General features: G+C 32.5%; 1 protein-coding gene across 2 annotated transcripts in view; it reads right to left on the bottom strand.

The window, feature by feature from the left end:
- Positions 1 to 2243: 2243 nt before the first annotated feature.
- The window catches only part of LOC148614069 (transportin-3-like), a 32370-nt gene continuing 9182 nt past the window's right edge, over positions 2244 to 25431 (bottom strand). The window contains exons 11-28 of one of the 2 annotated variants that reach the window (XM_088587893.1): positions 24738 to 24813; positions 24116 to 24181; positions 23587 to 23733; positions 19732 to 19839; positions 19073 to 19170; positions 17993 to 18019; positions 16727 to 16866; positions 15619 to 15810; positions 14524 to 14615; positions 13424 to 13518; positions 12969 to 13029; positions 12267 to 12407; positions 11143 to 11259; positions 10662 to 10756; positions 9556 to 9712; positions 8662 to 8829; positions 7870 to 7982; positions 2244 to 7299 (exon numbers count right to left, since the gene is read on the bottom strand). In XM_088587893.1, the coding sequence (XP_088444019.1) occupies positions 7239 to 7299; positions 7870 to 7982; positions 8662 to 8829; positions 9556 to 9712; positions 10662 to 10756; positions 11143 to 11259; positions 12267 to 12407; positions 12969 to 13029; positions 13424 to 13518; positions 14524 to 14615; positions 15619 to 15810; positions 16727 to 16866; positions 17993 to 18019; positions 19073 to 19170; positions 19732 to 19839; positions 23587 to 23733; positions 24116 to 24181; positions 24738 to 24813 (1954 nt within the window). In that variant the 3' untranslated portion in view covers positions 2244 to 7238. The remainder of the gene's footprint in view (positions 7300 to 7869; positions 7983 to 8661; positions 8830 to 9555; positions 9713 to 10661; positions 10757 to 11142; positions 11260 to 12266; positions 12408 to 12968; positions 13030 to 13423; positions 13519 to 14523; positions 14616 to 15618; positions 15811 to 16726; positions 16867 to 17992; positions 18020 to 19072; positions 19171 to 19731; positions 19840 to 23586; positions 23734 to 24115; positions 24182 to 24737; positions 24814 to 25431) is intronic. The other variant, XM_088587894.1, reaches the window with a different exon arrangement.

The raw sequence follows: 25431 nt of genomic DNA, 5'->3' as shown, positions 1-25431 counted from the left end.
CCCCAAGGATTTAACTCCTTGGATACCCTAAAAAAACAATTATGCCAACTTTCATTAAATTTTGTCGCATGGTTTCAGAGATTTTTAAAGTTGTACACGTGAAAAACGACAAAAAATCTGTTTCAGGGCCATTACTCCCACATTGGGCGACGAATCATTTTGAAAATTTCAACATAGATCCGTCATCTGATGGTGAACAATATTACCCGCCGTCGTTTTTTTTTTATTTTGACCCCTATGTACTAGTAACAGCGATCATGTTTTTTTTTCATTGATCAAAAGTCCAAACGGTCGTGCTGTGCCGGATACCTCGCCGATTTACCGATTATGAAAATAGCATGCAAATGTTTTTTAATCACCACTGGTACAGTCACCCCCAATTGAAGAGGGAGGTTTAGCGCGCTGTAAAACCTAGATTTAACCCACCATTTCGTTTGAAGTGCCTATACCAAGTCAGGATCATTGCGGTACCAGCTGCTCCGGTGGTGTAATATCTATTTTGCCAGATTTATTTTGGACTTGACTTGATTATGAAACGGATTCGTGTTCGGTAATTTTGTTGTTACCCTTAATTAAGAAATAGTCATTTCAACTTCATTTAATTCTGCACAGTAGTTTCTGAGGAGAAGTAATAACATCAAAACAAAAAAAGTAGCCGACGCAATAAAATTTGTTCTTTTCACTCATAATTTTCTACATTTCATTCAGGAAATAATACATGGCACGCAATTTCAACTTTCGATACAGTTTTTTTCGAATGCCACTAAGTTATCAGTATTTGGCCAGTCAGAAAACAGAATTGCGATCAGGTGACTTGCGTTGCCACGGAAGAACGTCTTCAAGTTCAAAGGGTAAAAAGCGAAACTATACCGAAAAACATGGACACTTTCTATGAATTTGAATTTTCTCTCCAATTTTAGTTGGTTAAAATTATTAAATATTGACGAAAGGAAGATTTTGACTGATATACTTGTGTTAAATAGAATATGCTGAACACATTCAATGCTTTTTGAACTAAATTGCCTCAAAGCAATTTTGATTTTCAAGTATAAGTCTTATTTTATTCAGCTAAATAATTGGGTGAAACATATCTATTGCTTTTGAAAGAGACTTTAATTGATATAGAAAGAATTATATATATAGACTATATTCTGTCTATTGTTCAGAAAAGAGTATGGAAGTTCATGACATAAATGGGGACACAAAGTATTTTTATCCTGAAGGTGAAAAAAAACCCAAAAGATTTTAACATACAGTGTATATGTATACACTATAAGAAATCAAACATTTATTAGAATGACATTTTGTTTGGTTAAAACTATAATAATAGTTTAATATATAATAACCTTTTATTTTCAAGAGATGTGAAATTTTTTTTATAAAGTTTTTGATAATCAAATCATTTATAGCCTTCTGTGGAAGTCAGATAATTGTTTACATCAAAATAATTGGAATGGCAGTTGCTGTACCAGTCATTGCAGCCCCTGATAAGTTGTTGTCCATGTTTATTGTGTAGACCATCTAGAGGGCTGGAATTTTCACATGGAACAAATTATTTATTTCAATTTCATCGATACAAGTACGTTTACTTTATAAACTTATTAATTTTTCTCATGGGCAATTGTGAACTTGTGTCTTCACAAGGAAAATGAACTTCTTTTCTAAAACCCAGTCCCCACCCCATGAAAGTTAAAGGGTCCATGCTTGCATTTTTCAGTGTGTCAGATTTTTTTAATATAATTTCAAAATACATAAATGTCTTCAGTTCCTTGTTTCGCACCATGCTTTTATGCCTTTTATGGCTTGAATTTTCAGGTTTAATCTATAGAAAATAGAACTATGTGAACTAGTCTTTTGATAACCAAACATTCCTTGCATCTATCCTTGTTTCATGGCAAGCTATAAATCTTCAATATTTCAGCAGGATATCACTGCTTATATAAAACATATACACCATTAACAGTACTTTTTGTCTCCGGCTGCTACGTGGGAGGGACATAGAAAAACCTTTGTCCTTGTTTGCATTTGTCCAGCCACACTTCTGAATGCAACTCCTCAAAAATGGACTGACAGATTTTGTTCAAATTTTGTAGGATTGTTAGTCACCAATCATAGTTGAACATGTTGTTCTGCCATTTTAATTCAACAAATATAACAGGACATTATGGGACATTTGCACTTTTTTGGCAATGGCAGGGGACATATGGCTATTGCCTTTTCTGTTTGAAAAAATAACACAAGAATGTTTACTAGTGTGGTTTATTCTTTTATTTATGAAAACCTGATTTCAGAGTAATTTATTGCATTGAATTGAATCTCTTTTTTTTTCAGATTAGAAATAATGTCTACCAAAAATAAATATAATATGTATTTAACTAGCTGTTTCATTTTGCAACACTCCACCTCACACCAAGATGAACAGAATTCAGGATTACATTAAAATACAATTGAACAAATAACCCTAATGATTTAAAATCACATTAAACCAAGAAGATATTAATACTCCAAAATCGTTTTTTAAAAGACTTTTTTTTATATCCACAGGACATTATTTTTTTCATACTGTATAACCATTAATAATAAAAGTTTCTGATCCATTCTTCCTCTCCAATGTTTTGTATATGAAAATCCTACATCCAACCCAGCAAAAACTATTTGCTCAAACAACTAGAGACCCACCACTATGCAATAAAAACCTGAAACTAACATTGAAATTGCCCATTTTGCTCTTTGTTCTTCAGATGGTCTAACATTCCAATAAAATGTACATATGTACACAATTAAAAAGCAGCTTATTGTACAAAATTGCATATAAATACAATTAAGGCATAATATTTACACAACCTATTAAACATGCCAACACAATTTCACACATGTATAAATAAATGATAAAGATATATGGCAATTCATTCATAGCACTGTTGTCCAGAAATTCAACATAATAGTATAAAAAAACTGTGAGGAGTGTTGACTAAATTAATACTTCAGCTCCTCAATCTGTTAACATGAATCTCTTGGCCTTAAAATTGATTATGATTAATGTCCAAAATAAGAGCTGCACAATGGGGATAAGATTCTGTTAAATATCATCAAATTCCTTTCAGCAGTTAAGAAATAAATAAAAGATGGATACTCCTTTGTGTTATGGAAAGCTTATTTCCACATTAATAAAAATACTAATTTCATGAGTAATAATTTTGTAGAGGTAATAAACAGACAATCTAAATGTACCAAAATTAAGTTATGAAAAAGTTATTTTCTACATATAAAGCAATGTATGTATTTCCATTATGTAAGAATTCTCACCAAATTCAGATAGCTCTAGGTATGGACCAGCTTTATAATTTGTAATAATTATGTCTATACCTAAGGATCAGGTTCATCAGGTGATTGTCATATAATCAAGGAAACACCAAATCTACCTCCCAATATCATCACTGATGTGCTGATTTTTTTTGTTTCTTAATCCTGTAATGCTTACTATGTAGTGTGTTTTTGCAGAAGAAAAGGTACAATTTTGTATGTAGTGGTGGGTGAGTGAAAAAGACACAAGCCCTACACCCTGTAATTTTTATGAGATAATGAAGGTGAAGTTAAGTCAATTTATTAGTAAGTAAAATCAGACAGAAGTGGATGTGTCACCCCCCCCCTCAATAACACTACCATACACATTCACTCATTACAACATACCAGGTCATTATATGACTAAATAAACCAACCTAATGAAGTACTTTACACTTTTACCCTAAAAGGAGAATCTAAACACTAATTAAAAATATGCAAATGAGAAATGAACACCTCTTGGTACACAATGAATGTTTATAAGCACTTACATGGACATTAATAGGTAGGGGAATCTAAATGTGAAAATATGCATTGGAAAAATATTTTTTTTATTTCTTGTGTCTTTGGACACATACATGTACTAGTAAATATAAACTACAAAAAAATTTCAAACATGAAGCATGTGCATGTAAAAGCAAAAAACCCATTTTTGCCTCCATCAATACATCTTAAATTGACAATTGTACATTCATACCAGGTTATCAAATTGAAACACCGGGGCTTGCTCCTACTATCAATTATGCAGCTCAACTAGTGTATAAATAAGAAATGTTACGTACATATACTAGTCGGGCTGTATATTTGAGAGTGGGAGAAAGCCAAGGTGACTAAAACGCTTTCATATATTTAAAAAAAAAAAAACCACACACACATAAAAAGCTTTGGAAATGTACTAAATGTACTACATGTAATACAAATGTTTTATAACTTTATACAGAAATTTATTTTTTAAGTGAAGAAAAATGCATGAAACACTTATCATTTTAAGGAAGACTCTAGCAAAGCTATGGCATACAATTATCCACAGTGTACAAGAATATATCAGCCATGCTGACAAAATGGATTTCTTTTAATATAAGCTATCTAAACATTTGAGATTCTTTAAAATGATTTAAAAAAAGGAAGGGAATAAGTCCAAAGCATAAAAATCTTATTAACCAAACCAATTAATAATTACATGTATTTCATTTGAATTATACACTACCATTATCGTTAAACAAAACAGATATATGTACAATGGTTTATATTTATGTAATCAAATAGTAACATATGGATGATTGAGTAGTTGTGAACTTATACCAAGATTTTTTACTTTTTTTTTTAAAACCAATCTATATTACAGCCAGGGAAATATTGAACTTCAGGAAATAAAGTTGGTTTTTTCTTGATATAATATGACTATTTCCTGATGCACTCCCTGAGGTATTCACCTGGACAATTGGGAAAGGACATGGGTATTTACCTGGACAATTGGAAAGAACATTTGAACTTCCTATCATATATAGATCACTACAGAAGTTTTATGGTTGTCATTATTAACTCGTGGATTGTTATGGTGTATCCATCTGCACCATGAAAACTAATTTGTTCAACATGTCATAGTTTCCCTTTCCTCTTTTGTCTACCCTGGACTTGATTTTTATGAGCATCTCAACTGGCGTTTCTAAAATAGCAGAGGACACTTACCTTTACTGGTGCACCCGGTCCATGCTCCCAGTTTTTGGTGGGGTCAGAGTTGCTCATTTATTTTTGTTACTTTGTATGTGTTATTTTATGTTCTTTAATGTGTATGTCTGTTTTTCATGTCTGGTCTTTGTCCCTGGATTACATTATTTTGATTTCCACTAGAATCTTGGTTACCTCGATTACTCTTCCAAAAGACTGAGGAAAAATAGAATGGTTAACACCTCCTTGTCAATTGCTCAGATAACTACCCGAGACATTTGATCATGTAATAGTTATTTTATCAAAGGAAGACCAATTCCATTCCCTAAAATTAATTTTTTTAGCAAAAGTATATAACAATGCGTCATGAAATGTATACAATGGTCAATAAATACATGATTCAGAAATAACAATTAATGTAAAATGATGACATGTGAATCTACTTCATCATAAGCTGTTAACTAGGAAATTTCTGTTTACTGTAAACTGATGCAATTTTCACTAGTTTTATATGGACAAAAACTTCAGCAATTTTTTTTCATTTTTACTAGGCACTATCACACAAACTCTTTTTAAAAATTTTTACTAATCAATACCACGCACAAGGTCATTGTGGAAAGAATATGCTGGAAATTAGAACTTAAACTTATAAATGCAAAATTTAGTCTCAACAAAAATCAGTTGGTTTACAATATAGTACAGTCTACCCTGTCTTAATTAGAACTCTAGATGAACCAAAACCATGTTTTGGTTCTAAAGTCCCTTTACATTAAGACTCGAGTAAACAGAACACCTGTCTACTACAAACACATTCTTCAGTCCTTAACAGGTTTGATTTTGACAGGTTCCACTGTACTGCCAATCTAGTCATTATTATATACCTATTTACTTAAATACCAGTCCACATAAAATTCAGACACTACCAATGGTAAGGTGATTCATGGTTTAGAAAAAAAAAACAACAAAAAAAAAACAATGCTTTTGCAGTCTATATATGCTATACTTTCACACAACAATAATCATTTCTGCACTTTTTAAGCAATCATTTATATATCTCCTACTAAAATCAACCAAATGAAACCAGATCAAAAACAATAACTCCTGCAATGTCCCAATTTCATGTACAAACTATTATATTTAACTCAAAAGGGAAAAAAACCAAATGACAAACTTAAGACTGGTATGTGATCAGTAACTATTTCTGAACAAGAAATAAAACTGAATTTGGTGGGATTTTGACATGCATGAATAACCTTCTGTCTGATTTTTATGAAGACTGCTACTTCAAGAGTTCAAATTACTATTATGGGACTCTCATTTTTTCATGTTGCTCGCTATCATATGAATTAAACTACAGAAAGTTCCTAGAATACATCACTTATATATGGTAGGTAAAAAACTATTGATGACAATAAAAATATTTGTTAGGATAATATTAAGAGTATTGTCATTTAAGCTATCACAATTTGGTAGTATAAGACAAATATTATCCAGTGCTATAGAGTTATTGGAATTTTCTACCTGGGAACCAGTAAGTTTAACATGACAATAATCTTTAACACGATGAAAATCAAACAGAAAACAAATTCTTAAATTAACTTTCCCTGGGCTTCATTTGACTTGTCATGGCATTTTGTAATTTTAGATCTCCATTTACATGTATTACATTATAGGGCAAATTTGTGATTGTCTGTCAGTTGTAAATACATTTCCAGGAACATTTATATCTTGTTTAGCCAGGAAGGGAAAGTCAATTATGTAAGGAAGTAAATCAAATCTATCATCACTTTTGCAAACACATAATTGATCTATAAAATTTTGCAATTTTTTTGAGTCAATATTACAATGTAATTAGTACGTCAGGAGAACTGAGATTCAGGCTACACATTCCTGTTTGTACAACAAAGCTATGGGACACAAATTTCACACTGACTTAAAACTACTGTTTCATAGTCTACAATATTGGGCTGGTTACTCCCATTTGAGCTACCTGTATTTGTGTATGTCATGTTTGCTACTGTAGTAAGAATCCCATATTATCATGTGACCTTTCATCTGAACTATACTAACTGTCCAGCAACCAGAACAGATTCCTTCTTGAAGTTACAAATCACATGACTGTCACATGACTAGAATGAAGAACCTGATCAAAGCATCTGTGTTGCAAGAAGCTTTAATTTGATTGCACTTAATTTCTGAGGTCATGTTTTGTATACTATTCATGTCTATCACCTATAAAGTCTTGAGAATTCTCTTAGAGCTGTAGAAACTTGTTTGTAATTCTCTGCACTGTAATACAAAAATAACAAGACTTAAATATATAAAAACTGCAGGAAACTAATGCATAAATAACTCAAATTTGTTTAAAAAGCATCACTACAATGTTTGTAAAATCAACCAGTGTGTAATACAATCAAAGCTAGTGAAATAAGAAATCTGTGAGTTATAACTCACTAGTGCTACCCCAGCTTCCAATTATGATATTAGGAAAATATCAATAAACAGAAAGTTGTCAGATTTTTTCCAAAATGTGAGTAGTTAATGAGAAAAGGGCAAAGAAAATTTCAACTCACAAAATACAAGTTAAAGAATAAATAAAGTCCTGGTTAAAGAAAAATTTGTTGTTAAATTTTTCTGAAAATGGATCCCACCATACGGCATACCTAAATTTCAAGTAGCTGTGGCGAGAAGTTGCTGAGAAAACTGTGGCTGAAAAAAAGTGTTACAGACACATGGGCAAGGATGAAACAATACTTCCCTCCTCCTTAGGAATGAGGTATAAAATGGCATAAAACTAGAGCCAATAGAAATAAATTATTGATAAAATGTAACTAATGTGAATGAAAAATATCTAATTACGTAGTAACAGCCTTGTGGAAGTCAGTAAGTTGTTTGTGAGTGGCAGTCACAACACCTCCAGAACTCTCAGTTGGTAGTCCCTTTAATGTAGTCTCTAGCCATTTACAGAAAGTCTAAAAATAAAAATAAAATTTTATAATAGAATCAAGTATATGCATCATTGGACATTGCAAGAAAAAATATGCAAGCTTTTTCTTAACATAAAGACCTGGTTAACACAAAACATAAAATCTCTAAAATACCTAAGTCTTCAGATTTTATAATGCCTCAAACATTTTTTCTTAAAAAACTGGAGTGATTTTCCAGTGTTGTGATACCAGGGCCAGCTAGTACTTGTAAGGTTAGACCTCACAGGAAAAAAACAGTAGTTTTCTGTGCTTTTACTGTCTTTCTGACATAAACATCTGATTCAAAAATAAAAACCAACAAAGTTTACAATATACTACTGCTTCAAAATGTTTGTTTTTTTATATCATTTAAACTAAGGTATTTAAAGCTTAGCTCCTAACATTCCCTGGCTATGCCATAGAACTAATAAGTGTAAAATTGATCAAAAATGTACATGTAGCCACTACAATTTCAGGATTACACAATGACTTACATGTATGATTAATTTTACCCTTTTAACTTTTTTGTAAAAATGATCACAGGTTCAGAAATTTTGTTTCTAAGACTACATGACACTTGTAATTTATATACAACCAATCTTTCAATTCTAATCCTGGCAATAGGTATATAAATGACCAAAGTGGCAGTTGCTAGCAGACTCTAGCTTTACTTTTCTATACTTACTGGTCTATCTACAACCATGAGTTCATATACAACCTCCCCAATATCAGCTGACATAAATGTAGGTAAACAAAACAGGCAGGCATTGATAAGGGCATGGACTAATTGGGAACCATGCTCTGCAAGCAGTCCTTTCACTAAATTCTTCCGTACTTCAAAATCAGGCTTTTCCTGAAAAAAGTAATGATAAACAAATGGAAAATGTTCACATTTTGGAAAAGAGTCATTCAATTTCAGTAAGAGGTCTCATTTTAAGTACAAACACTTGTTTCTTAAGTTTGAATTATACAATTCATCTAGTAACAGCCAATTTCAAAGATATTTTTTAAGTTACATGTGTAGATAAGGTACATGTATATAAGATTTTTTCATGGAAAAGACTGGAAAAATTCTTTTAGCATTTTTTTTTCAAAATGTACATGGTGCATAAGGTATTAAAATTCAGACTCTTAGTAAGGCCAAACTAAAATATAACCTAGATTCTCATCCCCTCCCAAACCAATTTCTTCACCTTCCCCCAAAATTTTATTTTGATTTTTTTTCCCAATTCAGGTCACTTCCCTTCAAATTGACAGCATTTTTCACTTAAATTGATAAAAAATAAAATTTGCCCACCCGCCCCTTCTTTTGAAATATGTTGGATGAGAATCTAGGAATTTTTTTATGATGGCCTAATGTAAATTAAGGAACTATTGCAATATTTGTTTTGATTATTGCTTAAAAATGAGACTTGCTTAAAATAACTAGAATCTAAATTGTGAAATTTTTAACATACATGTATATAATTTAGAATTTTCTCAAAATAAAAAAAAAAGACTTAAACGACAAATCATTATAACTTATGCACACAATTACATCTCAATAAACTGTAGTTAATGGATAAGATATGACAAGTACCTCTTTTTTGGTAGCACAGGCCAAAAAGTCAGTGAGATATTTCATCACAGACGCATTGGCATCTCTGTGATCTAACGGACAGGCAGCTATTGCACAACACAAGATAGGTTTGGCCATCTGGCACTGTAGATATGGCACAGGGGCTCTCTGTACAAATCTATAATATGTTAAGAATGATACTTAGATTAATGGTCTGGTCATCTGGCACAGTAGGTATGGCACAGGGGCTCTCTGTACAGAATGATATTTAGGTTAATGATCTTCACTTAACATTGAATCTCCATAAATCTTCATTAACTGTGATTGGAACAATTCTAATTTTTTTAGGTTGTATTTTTTAAGTAGTAACTGAAATGACATGTATACAGTAAGTTTTCTCCAGGCTGACAAAATTAACCAATCTAACTCTTTCAAGAAGTTTATGTGACTGATAGCAGAATTTCACCACTTTCAAATTTGAGAGCCCTGCTTTTTTTGAGTTTTGCAACACACCTGAGTATGAAAACAACAACTTGTTTCTCCGTCACCTACATGTATATGCAGCAACTACAACCATTATTATTTATGTCAGATCAGGGTTCTCTATAAGTGCCGGGGACCGGCGATTTCGTTGTCTACTTTGACATTGGCACTGGCGATTTTGTCGCTCAAAAAAAAAAAAAAATTAAGTTGGAAAAAAAAAATGTTTGGTTATCAATGGTGCCACCTACTTGTAGTTTTCTTCCACCTACTTTAAAACTTATTGAGAACCCTGTCAGATATGATCAATCCAACAATGTAGTGCACTGAATGAGAGCATGCTGCCAATACATTACATAGGCAATTAGACATATTTGTAGTTTTCAACTAAAAAAAAAAGAAATCTGTGAGATAATGCCAATAAACAGCAATAATTCCACACCCCAATATATGGTCAATATATCAAGTAGTTGTGACAAGCAATTGAAAACAAAACAATTACAAAAAAGTGACAAAGAGAGGACAGACAAGGATAAAACAGTGTATCCTGGCTTTTACAGCAGGGGTATAATAACATAAGTAAAGCATCTTTTACATACTACATACTTGATGGCATACATAATACAAATGTTACTATGCTAGTATACCTTAAACAAAGCCTAAACAAGTCATCAACAGTATCTGGATGGTTCCGTAAACCATTGTGTTCTTCTAAAATCTTAAATGTAGGTACACAGAAAGCCTGAAAGATAAACAAATAATGGGTGTCTTAGTTTGAAGTTGCATACGAAAAAATTAATTCTGAAATCTTAACTGAACTTCATAAAAATCTTTGCTTTAATAGTTCCATAACACTGAAATGAAAGACTGAAAAAATTTTAAAAGTTAAAGTCAGCTCTCAGCCGACAACCTGAGGGTTTTACTGATGAATTGACAAAATTTTTCAAAGTGTTTCCAATTGAATATTTGGATGCATACACAGACATAGAAAAACTTATCACAATGGGTATAAAGAAACTGTAATATTTAATAGATCAAGTCTTCAATCCTTATGAAACTATCATTACAAAATATGACTATTTAATTACATGTAAAACGAGCTGCAGATTATCCTTGGATTTTGCTTACTTGTAACATATTAAGAAGACCAGATTGGCATGACTGTTCTGCTCCATATTCATCTACTAAAATACTGCCCAGATATAGGAAACATGAATGCTGATGTACTTGGTACAAGGATATCATCTAAAATACAAAAAAATCAAGTACATTTCAGTTGGCTTAACGTCAATATGAAAAATATTTTCTTTCTATGTTTCAATTGGATTTATAGTAAAATTCATGAATAGTTCAAGCCTTTTGTTTGTTTTCTACATTTATATACTGGAACATAAATGCTTACCTTACCGGTGCACCTGGTCCATGCTCCCAGTTTTTAGTGGAGTTGGAGTTGCTCATTCGCTTTTGTTATTTTGTATGTATGATTTTAGTTATTATATATTCTTTGTTGTGTATATCTGATTTCCATGTCTGGTCTTTGTCCCTGGATTACATTCTTTTGATTACCGCTACAACCTTGGTTCCTTTGATTACTCTTTGAGTATTTTCATGTGTTGCTTTTTGTGTCCAACTTACTCTGTAGTCAGACTTCCCAGTGACTTTTATGAATGGCCATTATGTAATTATATAATTCACAAACCAATTAAGGTTTGTTTCTGTGTACAAAAACATAAGTCTCCCCAGTTTCAAAGTTCATAGGGGTATAACTCTCACAAAATTCTGTTGATAATAAATTCCTTGTAATAAGCACAACTATATATAATATATAATAAAATTTAATGAAATTTGGTGCAGTAGTTTCTGAGGAGTTTTTCTAACAAAGGTATGATAGACAGACAGACAGAAAGATCGGAAGGGCAAAAACAAAATGTATCTCCACTTAAGTGAAGGTAGACTATATATAAAAACTAAGTAATAGGGTAACTTATAAACCAATGACTTTAAGGAGGTACACCCAGGGTAAGGGACACAACTCTTACAAATCATTGGAATGTTTGTTTTCAGCATTTTACATCAATCTCATGTAAGCATTAAAGTAACTTGGACTGATTTCATTCCGTTTCAAATGAAATGTTGATAGGCTTTGGTGAAATTAATATGTTACAAACATATCACTGACTTCAAGAGTTATGTCCCTTACCCTAGGTCTACTTCCTTAATATCAAAACTATGTAATAGGATAATTTACAAACCTGTGTGACTAGAGGAGTGAGAAGTGAAGCAGAACTTTTCCCTAAACATCTAATGACAAATCTAATACACCGACATGTTCTCTCTACAATTCTAATATCTGACTGGTATTTAGAGCATGTCTCTGATAATACTGGCCAAATCTACAATATATTTACATGTTTATTTAATTAGTGAATACAAGTTCAAACTAAAATACAACCACTTCAGATAAAATACTCTTGTATAATGATAATACATATATCAATATGGTCTTTATAAAAAGATTCAAAATACCAAATATAAACTAGAACTAATTTAACTAAGCGATACCTCTTCTGTCAACATGTTAAATCCGTAAGTTGAATTATCTCCCTTTCAAATCTATCAGCATCATTCACATTAAGGAGGTAGACCGAGGGTAAGGGACATAACTCTTAAAATCAGTGAGATGTTTGTATCATATTCAAATTCACCAAAGCCTTTCAACCTTTTAATTGAGACTGAATGAAATCAATCCAAGTTACTTTGAGATTGGTGTAAAATGCTGAATATGAACATTTAAATGATATCTAAGAGTTGTGTCCCTTACCTTAGGTCTACCTCCTTAATATATAATGCCAAGTATAAACCTAAGTGTTGTGATATCTATTGGATTGACAGATAACTAAATCATTACAACCCAAGGAAATGGAACATGATTTTTATTAGCAAAAAGTCATTACCTGTTCAACTACTGCTTGGCAGGGATGAACTTGTCCATTGGTTAATAGTGGTGTGGTATTTCTGAGGTAGAAACAAAGAAACATACTATTTTCCATTCAACTGACATAAATATAAAACACTTCTCACTAACCGACGATACATGTATACTAGAACATACCAGAGAACTTCTCTTGGCATTGAGACATTTATTATTAGTCAATATAGGCATTTAATGTCAAATTCAAACAAGTGGTTTAAGCCTATAAGGGATTATCTGATAATAACCTTAATTCATCATTCAAATCACCGGAGTATTTGTTATTATCTAAATATAGCCTGATAAACATGTAATTACCAGAGTATAGACTGATACACATACAACTGCCTTAATATAGCCTGATGCATATGTAATTACCGGAGTAAAGCCTGATACACATGTAACTGCCTTAATAAAGCCGGATACACGTGTAATTACCTAAATATAGCAGAGAGCCTATCAAGCCAGACCGTAGGATCATCTTTACTGCCATTTTCTATGCTGTTTGGTACCTTGTTGTCTTCAGATAACAACTGGAAAAAATTTTGTATATTGAAATTGACAAAATCAATATACACATATAAAGCATAACATTTACTATTCATTAAATTTCAAAGCCTTGCCCCATAGTACTAAGGTTCTTACTACCTTATAATATAAGTAAAGATGTTCTTTTGTATAACAAATAAGAAGGGCCAGCATGGCCATTAGGGCTATTCCAGTAATAAATATATTAGAGGCGTCGGGAGGCATTTTTTATTTGACCACCATGCATACAATTTTAATTGATAATTTTCTTTTATTGTTAACTCTATCTTAAATAACAACCACCCATCAAATTGTAATGGAGGTGTCTCCCAAACCCCATCACAATTATATTATGGAATAGCACTTAGATATTTATGGTCATTTAACTATAAATGTTCATGTATGGATATTGACAGAAAAAAAAGTATCATCTGTCATGTCATAGTTTTAACACAATTGTTTAGGACCAAAATGGAAATTGTGTTTTTGTGCACATAAAAACAGTTGAAAACATATATTTTTAATTCGTACAAAACCACTCTTTTCATATACACACAGTACCATATGATTGTCTACATACTGTACATAAACAATTTAAAATGAATTCATTCATTAGTCCTAAAAATACATATACATCTATGAAACACATATGTATTTTTTCCTGAAGATAGGAATGGTTTTAATACTGAGATGTACCTATGTAACTTGAAAGCTACTGTTAAAGTATTATTGTTCTTAGGGTACCAGTTTTTCATGGTTTTCGTGGGTTTTGTAAACCCCAACATTTGGTTCCCAACTAAAAGAAAATTTCCCATTCATATGTATGATAGAGTTGTCAAATCCACAAATTCAAGAACCAACAAACAAATCATTTCCCTAAACCAAAAAAATTGGTAACCACAAATTAAAGTCTATTCACAGTATGTACATCAGTTACAAGTATGTACATCAGTTACATGTATGTACATCAATTACATGTATGTACACTGTAGATGGATTAATGTACTCACTGAACTCAATGGTTTTATTTGAAATGAGCATAACTGTTGTAAAGACTCTGATATCTTGTCTTCAGGTAACTGTGTTAGTATTATTGCTGTTCCTGTAAAGTAAAATATAGGTCAAAATTCACTATACTTATTTATGAATTAATACTGTTAACTTACTTATTTTAGCGGTGGACAGCCAATCCCGAAAAAAAGTACCAGCAGAATTATTTTTTAACACTATATAATGTTAATCATTTTTTTACATTGCAAATATTGATACCCTAAAATATATTCACTTGACAAAATCTGTGAATATTAGCAAACAGAAAAATGAATACATTTACAGTAATTATTATAACACAGATTGCAATTTCTTATGTACCTTTTCTGTATTTCCAACTGGAGGAATATCTAGGGTGATGCATTTTTGGGCTCTCCGATTTTCTTGTGAATTTAGCAAAATTTATCATCACAAATATGCTGGTATTATTTTACTCAGTTCAGCTCTTATAAAGAAAGATGCACACATTCATTATGAGGTTTTAACTAATTGGAACATGGAAGACATTACATGTACATGCATTTCAGATTGACATTTGTTCAATCTAGCTGCCTTGCTTTCCATGGGACTGAAATTCTAGGATAGATGTTATTTGCCCACAGCAACAGCTAGAATCACGTAGAGATGGATGTAATTTGCCCACAGAAACAACTAGAATCAGGTAGAGATGGATGTAATTTGCCCACAGAAACAGCTAGAATCAGGTAGATCTACGGTAATGGTACCAACATGTATGCATATTTGTGGTCTCAATTTTTGTTGTCAAAATTTGTTGGTTTATGGATTCATAGAGTATACAATTTTAAAAGGAAATTCCACCTTTAGTTGGGAGTCGGAGTTTGATGATTGGTCAAACCACTGAATGGCAAGAAAATTTATATCTGACAAAAAACTTCAAACAATCTGTACATTAGTTTTCCACTACAAAAGCTTACTTTCACAATTACACACAGAAAACTAATCACTTTCATTATAGATTTTCTTTTCTCAAATACATATGGGAAACTTTTTGTTAATTTCAATCAAATTTAAGTTATTCAGAATTGACCATTTACCCTTCAGAAAGCCTATCACTGCTTCATTTGACAGCTGCAGAGATTCAACAGCTTGTGCTATATTAAGAAGTCCCTGGAAGTGGTCCCTCATCTTGCCTTTACATCGGGTAGATATACTCTGTACTGATGTCGCTGCTGCTGAGGCCAACTTGGGGTCTTGTAACCCAGCTAATAAAAACTGTAATATTGGATCTGAAAGAAATGTATCAATGAATTAACATGTATTGTCTGAAGCAGTTATGGAATGTAAATAGCACTAATTGTTGCAATTTAAACAGGTAAGATTCTCACCAATTAATTTTTGACAAAATGCTGAAAAATACTGTAACTATCTACAAAGTTGTCTAGTCCCATTTACCCATTTTCCGTAAGTTTTTTCGTGCCAAGCCATTTCACCAAAATTTTGTAACATAAAACTAGCAATTTACAAAAAAATTCAGTATGTTTGAACTTTGTGTTTTTTTTCAAAGCTAATACATATATTTGTATAAGTTATAGAAACAGTGTTAAAAACTGAATTTTTTGTCCACACAGACCCATCATAGACAGCACTGTACATTTCAAAGCAACTTGAGCCAATTCATCATAGACCTGATTGATTTTACATAGACTCAGTTCATAGGTCTACTGCTAGTTTCTTTCACTGTAGAAATACTCAAATGGTTATTTCGCTTTGAACAGAAAATGTTCAACAACATTCACATATCAAAGGTTTCCAGTGTCGGAAAAGAAGTGGGAGCTTCTTTAGGTACTAAGGAGGGCACCTGTGCCATTGCATACCTCTCACACAGAATTTATGACCCTTGGCCTTACAGGTAAAAATCTTCATTCAAATTCAAGATTTTTAATACAAATCATATTTTCATAACCATTATCATAGTTTCAAGGTCCTAATAAAAATTTACAAAACATACATTTTTTTTGTCATACATGCATTTACATACCCAACAATTTATTTTTGTTTTTAACTAAAATCAAGTAAAATAGCCAAGATTCTTCCTAGTAGTATTTTATTGGAAGCATGTAAGTGCGATGACAAGTAGCCTAGTTGTTTTTCTGCAAACACTGAAAAAAACCACCATAATCCTTTAATGCAACAAAAACTGACCTAAATACTGTTCATGTTTTTCAATCCATTCACTAAGTTCGCCAAACAACTGTATACTGGTATATCTAACAGCTAAGTGAGCTGTATTAGGAATGGATAGGATAGCTTTCACTACTTCAGGTACAATTTCATTATCTTCTCTGTAAAAGAAATCAATTTACCTGTGAAATAGTTACACACAGAATTCCAAACTTTACCCTTATATTATAACAAAGATTGCAAAAGTTCGTTTTGATATTTTAAGTTTAGTATATACTGTGAAACCTGTCTAAACTGAACCCTGAAAAATAGGTCAGACAGAGTTGGTCAGGTTGCTGTAAACAGAAAGTAGAAGTGTGAGACCAGAAAACACATCCCAAAATATGGGACCACATACCAAAGTTGCATTCATCTTCTGTAAGCCAATTTGCATGAGTGCAACCCAGGCAAAAATTAAAAAAAAACTCTGTAAACCAGACACTTGCAAAAGTAATTTTATATCAACTCAAATGTGTTTTGAACCTTGGTAAACTGAACAAATATTTAAATCCAAAAGGGGTTTGGTTCAGAGGACATTCTGTATACATGTAAATAAAAGTAATCACAAATATAAACAGATTAAGTAGCACCCCAGCTAAGAATCATGCAAAATGTGATTCATGATTGGAAAGCCTACATATTTTTATTTTTGATATTTTGCTTAAAATGTTATAGTAAACAGATATTCCCATGTATCTTTTCATATAACCCTTTTCATAGGAGATAAAAAGTATATAGAATGTACTGCACAATTCAAATTTAAGGGAAACAAATCTGTAAATGACACTAAAATATAATAGAAACTTTTGGATTTTCCATGTGGATTTTCTCCTAAGAGCGGACAGATTTGAATGAATAGTTAAAGATTACATCATATAGACCTATAAAGCAACTTAAATGAAAATAAAAATATGTAGCCTTTTTTAAGGTATATCACATATGAACATATCAACTTCCTTTCTGAAGTGATCTAAACAGGTGATTTGGTGATTTGGATGAAATAGGGATTCAAATACTGTACACTAAAAAGAAAAAAGCTTATTGATGCAAAAAAAAAAATATAATTTGACAGTTCTTTAAACTTGCTTTTATTTGATTAACAAAAAGAAAGATAAAATACAAACTAATGAAAAATTAACCAAAAAAACATATGAATGTAAAAAAATATAATAGCAACGATATAGATGTCAATAATAAACAAAATAATTGTACTATACACCAACATGTAAATACAGTTCTCAGACCAACCTTATAATGCTTGAAGCTTCATGGGAACTACATTGAAATTTACATAGTATTATAAAAATTATTGTTAACTAGAATAACTGAGTGAACTCACTAAGGGATACATATCAGTACACACCCAAGTACCAATATGGTCCAAATATAAACAAAATACTAAAGAGAAAGTTAATGCTTCTTCAGTCTGAAACTGAATCCCATGATACATGTACCGATATAAAGACAAAAAAGTTGTGGACAGATGAATCAACAGATGAACACCAAGATCACGATATGACTCCTGCAATTGAGGGGTATAAAAGTAACTATTTTTACTGTATGTAACTTTACATTAACATTACTACAACATGAGTAGTATAAGAAGAGTGAAAAACCTGCAGTGAATAAACAGAATCCATGACTTACATGTATATATTGTAAATAAATTGATACAAAAAATTTCAAATGCATTAAACATGTTAAAGAAATTATGTGTATACTTTTTATTGTTTGCAAGATATTATTTCAATGATATGTTTTACCACAAATGAAACATTCTTGTGCATAGATTACTGTATTAAAAAGCAGTTGGAAAAATTTCATGGATATATTAAATACTCTCTTAAAATTATGACCAAAAATAATTTGATTAGTAATTTCTTAGATATTGACTTCAGCAGAACCTTAACATGTTAACTCACTTATATCTATGAATAAAATAATGAAAGGGGTGTAGGTATGCCCCCACTCATTCTGGAATTTGATACCAGATACATGTAGCATCCAAAATCACTTACAACATATTCCATTTAATAATTTAAGACTCATATCAAATTAGAAATTAATCCATTCATTGGGAGCTGAGATAGTTGTGAAGAAATTCAGACAGACAGGGTTGATCCAATATACCATTCACTTGTTGAGTGGGAGTATAAAAATTCCAAATTTATCAAATAAAAAAAAAGAAACAAATATACAATTTCAGTTATTACTTAAATGTATCATTAGCTTCTTATCTATATCCTTGCCTTTTTTTTCATACAACTTTCCTATCAAACATTCAGAAATTTTATTCATATGTATTCATATAGTCACTACAATACTTACGGCAAGATATTTTTAGCCACTGCTGTCATAATGAACAATGTGGCTTCTGTAACATCCCAGGAAGTATTCTCTGTTTGTTGTTTTAAATTTTCATACATCTGGAGCAAATATTGGAGTAAGAAATACCAATGTTGACGTACCAATTTTATCATAAAATAATGAAAACATTGTTTTTTTTCTCATTTAGCTTAGTTCAATTAAGCATTACAAGAAGTATTTACAACAAAAACATGTTAGTTTCCCAGTAAAAACAGCAAATTCCAAAACATCTACTTTCTTTTCCATAAACTGCTTTGCAGGGGTAACTCTTACTCTTGATGACGACATCAATGTGTATGCCAATTCATAAAACTACAAGAGAAACATTCCCAGAGGATATTTCTATGAGCTCCAACCATTTGAGTCTTCTGTAAATTTTCATTCAAATTTTGTCACTTGCTGGTTTCATACATTGCAGCATCAATAGTTTCAAAAACTGTTTTGAACCATCAATTCCTTATTGTTTTTATATTTAATGCTTTTGATACACTTTATCATATGACTCTTAGTTACTTCCTTACACCTTGTCATCTTATTCTGGCTGCTGTCATCTGCAACAGTATGATTTGCATATTTTTTTTTAAAGTTTAATTTTCACTTTTCCATATACATGTACATACCTGTATAAAACAATTAGAAGAACCAACAATAAATATCACATCTTTAATAAGCTCTGATACTCTTAATCTAAATTCACCAAAATCATCTGATTCTCCAGGAATACCATCCTATAAAATTACAAAATAGTTCCAATGTATCCAAAAATAATAACACATATAAACTAATACACAAGTACTTGAGTTTGAGTATGTCCTTTATCTATATGTAATTCATAGCTGTATTTGAACGATCTATTACAGTGGAACTCCCCTAAACCGGCCCCTCTGAAAACCGGAATCCTCCGAAAACCAATCATTTAGTTTTGGTCCGGAATTTTCCCCTATATAATTAAGTAAAAATTTCCTCCCTAAACCGGCCCCTCTGAATTCCGAACATCGGCTGCAAAATTCGGTCCCAAAACCCATTTCTTTGTAAAAATTAACCTCCAAAAACCGGTGAAAAGTTTGCCGACAAGTAAAATCAATGAGCCGTGTAACATGTTGTAAACATGTCAATCACGGTAAGATCAATAAATCAGTACTTCAAAGGCTAACACCGATCTTGATTGGCATTAACAAGGAGTGACACTCTTTTATTCATTAATTATCACAGATAATGAGGGCAATAACCATGATCCTATATGTAATTAACTTTTTAACAAATGTTAAATTTAAAAATTGTTTTGATAACCACATTTTCAAACGATTCTGTAAAAACAGAAAATGAAAACTTCAAAATATGTTGTGCCGACCGCTTGTGTTCTATTAAAAACAGAAAATGAAAACTTCAAAATAGGTTGTGCCGACCGCTTGTGTTCTATTGTAAAATGAGTAAATTAAATTTAAGTTATGGCTTGAAAATGGTTTTCCTTAAATAGCCGGTGTTACAATTTTCAAATCATTCTGAAATTTGCATTGCTTCTGGTTTAATCTAAAATTACTGCTAAAATGTCAAAACCGCCGACTAAACGTCGTTGTATTGAATTAACGCTAGAAGACAAAATTAATTTAATCAAAGAATCTGAAAGTTTTCAAAAACCATCTCAGAAATCGTTAAGTGAAAAATTCGGTGTAGGAAAAACGACCGTTTCCGATATTTTAAAGAGAAAATCAGAATATCTTGCAAATTATGATAACAATGACAATTTGAAGAAATTTAGATTTGGTAACAAAAGTAAACATGACAATTTGAACGATCTGATGTGGGACTGGTTCCGTCAAGCTCGAGACAAGGACCCGAATTGACATTAGATGAGATAACAGCGTTCAGTAAACGTTTAATGAAATTTGCAACTGAAGGGTAAAATACTGTCTATATGGATTCATTGTCTTGATACCTTGGTATTTAGTCGGGTTTTTGGTTTAGAGACATTTTTATTTCACTTTTGATTTGTTTCTTTAGTTTCTCAGTCACATCTTCATCTTTTAGTATTTTTAGTCAACAAAGGCATCGGTGACTAGTTTACCTTAAAAACTTTACACAGATCAAAGACAATGTCAATAAACTACGCCACGCATCACTAAACTGTCAACAATATAAAAATACTGAACAGTACGATTACTCTTTAATTAAAAACAACAATACAACTTTTACGTTTATTCTTGATTTGAACACAAACATACACAAATACCTATCAAAGAATGTGTGTAGAAACATACAAACAGTGCAATCAGATAATCATCAATAGGATCGGATCGATCACAAGATCAATAACATTGTACTTCCGGTATCCATATACTGAACGGATACGAAAATTTCCGGAACCTCCGAAAACCGGCCGATTTCTTTGGTCCCATGGGCAGCCGGTTTTCAGAGGCTCCACTGTACATGTATGTGCTGGGACAAATATTTGATTGATTATCGAGTAATTTCACGAGTTTCATTTTACCTCATCTAGAAAAATTAGAGTAAATATATTGTTTTTTTCTTAATCATTGAAAATAAAAATTTTGTGTTTCAATCTAATGAAAATTAGACCTATCAATTGTTCCATTCAGTCAGTGTGAGTAGGCAGTGATTGACAGGTCTAGTCAATGTGAGTAGGCAGTGACTGATAGGTCTAGTCACTGTGAGTAGGCAGTGACTGATAGGTCTAGTCACTGTGAGTAGGCAGTGACTGATAGGTCTAGTCACTGTGAGTAGGCAGTGACTGATAGGTCTAGTCACTGTGAGCAGGCAGTGACTGATAGGTCTAGTCAGTGGGAGTAGGCAGTGATTGACAGGTCTAGTCAGTGGGAGCAGGCAATGATTGACAGGTCTAGTCAGTGGGAGTATGCAGTGACTGATAGGTCTAGTCAGTGGGAGTAGGAATTGATTGATAAGTCTAGTCAGTGGGAGTAGGTAGTGATTGATAGGTCTAGTTACTGTGAGTAGGCAGTGACTGATAGGTCTAGTCAGTGGGAGTAGGCAGTAACTGATAGGTCTAGTCACTGTGAGAAGGCAGTGATTGACATGTCTAGTCAGTGGGAGTAGGCAGTGACTGATAGGTCTAGTCAGTGGGAGTAGGCAAAGACTGATACATCTAGTCAGTGGGAGTAGGCAGTGACTGGTAGGTCTAGTCAGTGTGAGCAGGCAGTGACTGGTAGGTCTAGTCAGTGGGAGTAGACAGTGACTGATAGGTCTAGTCACTGTGAGCAGGCAGTGATTGATAGGTCTAGTCAGTGTGAGCAGGCAGTGACTGATATGTCTAGTCACTGTGAGCAGGCAGTGATTGATAGGTCTAGTCACAGTGAGCAGGCAGTGATTGATAGGTCTAGTCAGTGGGAGTAAGCAGTGACTGATAGGTTTAGTCAGTGGGAGTGGGCAGTGATTGACAGGTCTAGTCACTGTGAGTAGATAGTGATTGATAGATCTAGTCACTGTGAGCAGGCAGTGATTGATAGGTCTAATCAGTGGGAGTAGACAGTGATTGACAGGTCTAGTTAGTGGGAGTAGGCAGTGATTGATAGGTCTAGTCAGTGGGAGAAGGCAGTGACTGATACGTCTAGTCAGTGGGAGTAGGCAGTGATTGATAGGTCTAGTCAGTGGGAGAAGGCAGTGACTGATACGTCTAGTCAGTGGGAGTAGGCAGTGATTGATAGGTCTAGTCAGTGTGAGCAGGCAGTGACTGGTAGGTCTAGTCAGTGGGAGTAGACAGTGATTGATAGGTCTAGTCACTGTGAGTAGACAGTGACTGATAGGTCTAGTCAGTGGGAGTAGGCAGTGACTGATAGGTCTAGTCACTGTGAATAAGCAGTGATTGATAGGTCTAGTCACTGTGAGCAGGCAGTGACTGATAGGTCTAGTCACTGTGAGTAGGCAGTGACTGATAGGTCTAGTCAGTGTGAGCAGGCAGTGATTGATAGGTCTAGTCAGTGTGAGCAGGCAGTGACTGATACGTCTAGTCACTGTGAGCAGGCAGTGATTGATAGGTCTAGTCAGTGGGAGTAGGCAGTGATTGATAGGTCTAGTCAGTGGGAGTAGGCAGTGATTGACAGGTCTAGTCACTGTGAGTAGATAGTGATTGATAGATCTAGTCACTGTGAGCAGGCAGTGATTGATAGGTCTAGTCAGTGGGAGTAGGCAGTGATTGACAGGTCTAGTTAGTGGGAGTAGGCAGTGATTGATAGGTCTAGTCAGTGTGAGTAGGCAGTGATTGATAGGTCTAACTTTCATTAGATTGCATGTGTTTATTTTCATTGGTCTCTATTGAAATTCATCAACTTAGGCTAGTATATTTTTTTCATATCAATAGATGAGTAAATCAATTTTAACCTTACTTCATCCTGTGAATTTCTACAGACAAAGCTCATTCTTATATCAATCTTGTCCATAGTTTCATTGTAACAAAAAGTGCTTGATTTTCATATCTTAACATTTTAAATTTAAACACTTACATGATCTGGTTCCATTTGACAATGCCGACACAATGCAACAATTAATCTCTGTATGTAAGGTCTAAATATTTCTATAGCAGGATCTTCATGGCGTTTATATAACTCTTCAGATAATCTATACCATACATTAAATGTTATTTCTGCTACCTACAAAATAATTAATTGTTACAACAGGAATCTCACACTCAATACCTAAAGTTTAGTATATGGATTAACAAAAAATATTGTGTAAAATGTCATCAACAGTACATTAAGTAAAAAATAGAATGAAGGATTGTGCCATCCCATTCACAGAATCAAAAGGGATTCCACAAGTAGTGAATGTGGCAGTGAGTTGAAGGTTTTACACAGGTATAACTAAACAAGCACTGATGATGACGATTTAAAAATTTCAAATCTTTCCAATGAAGGACTGCTGAGAAATGTGCAACAAAAGAACAGTGAAACACTAAAAAAAACAATAAAGCTGTGAGCAAACATGAATTGAATGCAGACCTGCATTGCAACAAGTACAAGAAGTTTTACTAACCTCATATAAATGATGTCCAACACATGTTAATAATAAATCTAAGATTCCTAAATCTCCTGTAAATTCCTGAAATAAAAATGTTTATCATGTTAATAAAGTTAAGCCCTTCCATAATAAGATACCTACATGTGCAAACTATGTAGAGATTTCTGAACTATTATTTCACAGATTGACTGATTGACTGAAGTTTTAACATCCTATAGCAGATATTTAATGTATTTAAAAAAAGTTTTTTTAATTAAGAATTGGCTATGATAAAAATTTTGTCTATTGAAAAATAACAAAAATTTTCCATGTGCATATTGTTTACTGCGATAAGTGCAACAAACAAAATATGCACATGGAAAATTTATTTTATTTTTCAATAGACAAAATTTTTATCATAGCCAATTCTTATAATTTAATTTTAAAACATATTTTTATCTTTAAACATGAAAAAGTAGCTCTGAATTTAACTGAATAAGGGTGTGTCAAAATTTTTTTATCCATTGAGATATAACAAAATTATTTTAACCAATCAGATAACAGTACTTATCTCAAATTAATTTAATTGAACAGAAACATTTGGTACATAGTAAAATAAGCAAAAGGGTATTGATTAGCAAACATGATTAATACTTACTTGATTTGGGTGATTCACCAAAGATTCTAAAAATGATTCTGCTAATTCTGTAAATATTCTACAATAGTTTATTGATCTGTAAAGAAAATAAATGGTTGAGATAAAATATGAATCATTTTATGATGTCGTGTAAACACAAAGAATTGTCAGCAAGCAGGGAGTTCTGAATGGCATACTTTTCACAAAATCGATTTTACATGTAAGAAAAAGAATTATTATCTGGACAGCAGTGATTTATCAAATGTTCCATGTGTAAAAACTTCCAATAATTCACACTGTGAAATAAATTCTGCAACTTTACTCACGGACATTCTCCCATCAAAATGTCACAACGTCTCTTATCAAAATGTCACAATGTGCATATCAATATGCCAATCACAAAATTCAAATTTTAAGTTCAAAATAGCAATGGATTATGGATAAAACCTGTATAATAAATAGGATAATCAATTGGTGAATAACTTAAATATAATCACTTGTGCCAAGAAGGCTTTAAAGATTTAACTCGTGCATGGAACAAGTGCCAAACACTCATTAAATCTTGGTGTTAATTAGCACTGATGATTGTCTTTTGGCTATTCACTCTTTCCAATTAATTATCCTATTATCAAACACTGCCAGAAAATGAAAGACTTAGAAATCCTGGACACCCTCTGGTAAGATTTTTATGTCCTATAATTTAGCAGAGCCTCAT

This window comes from Perna viridis, chromosome 6 (assembly GCF_037379345.1).
Source record: "Perna viridis isolate PV_CMFRI_1.1 ecotype Kerala chromosome 6, ASM3737934v1, whole genome shotgun sequence".
NCBI classification, from domain to species: Eukaryota; Metazoa; Mollusca; class Bivalvia; order Mytilida; family Mytilidae; genus Perna; species Perna viridis.
This window is presented reverse-complemented; position numbering and strand designations above follow the sequence as displayed.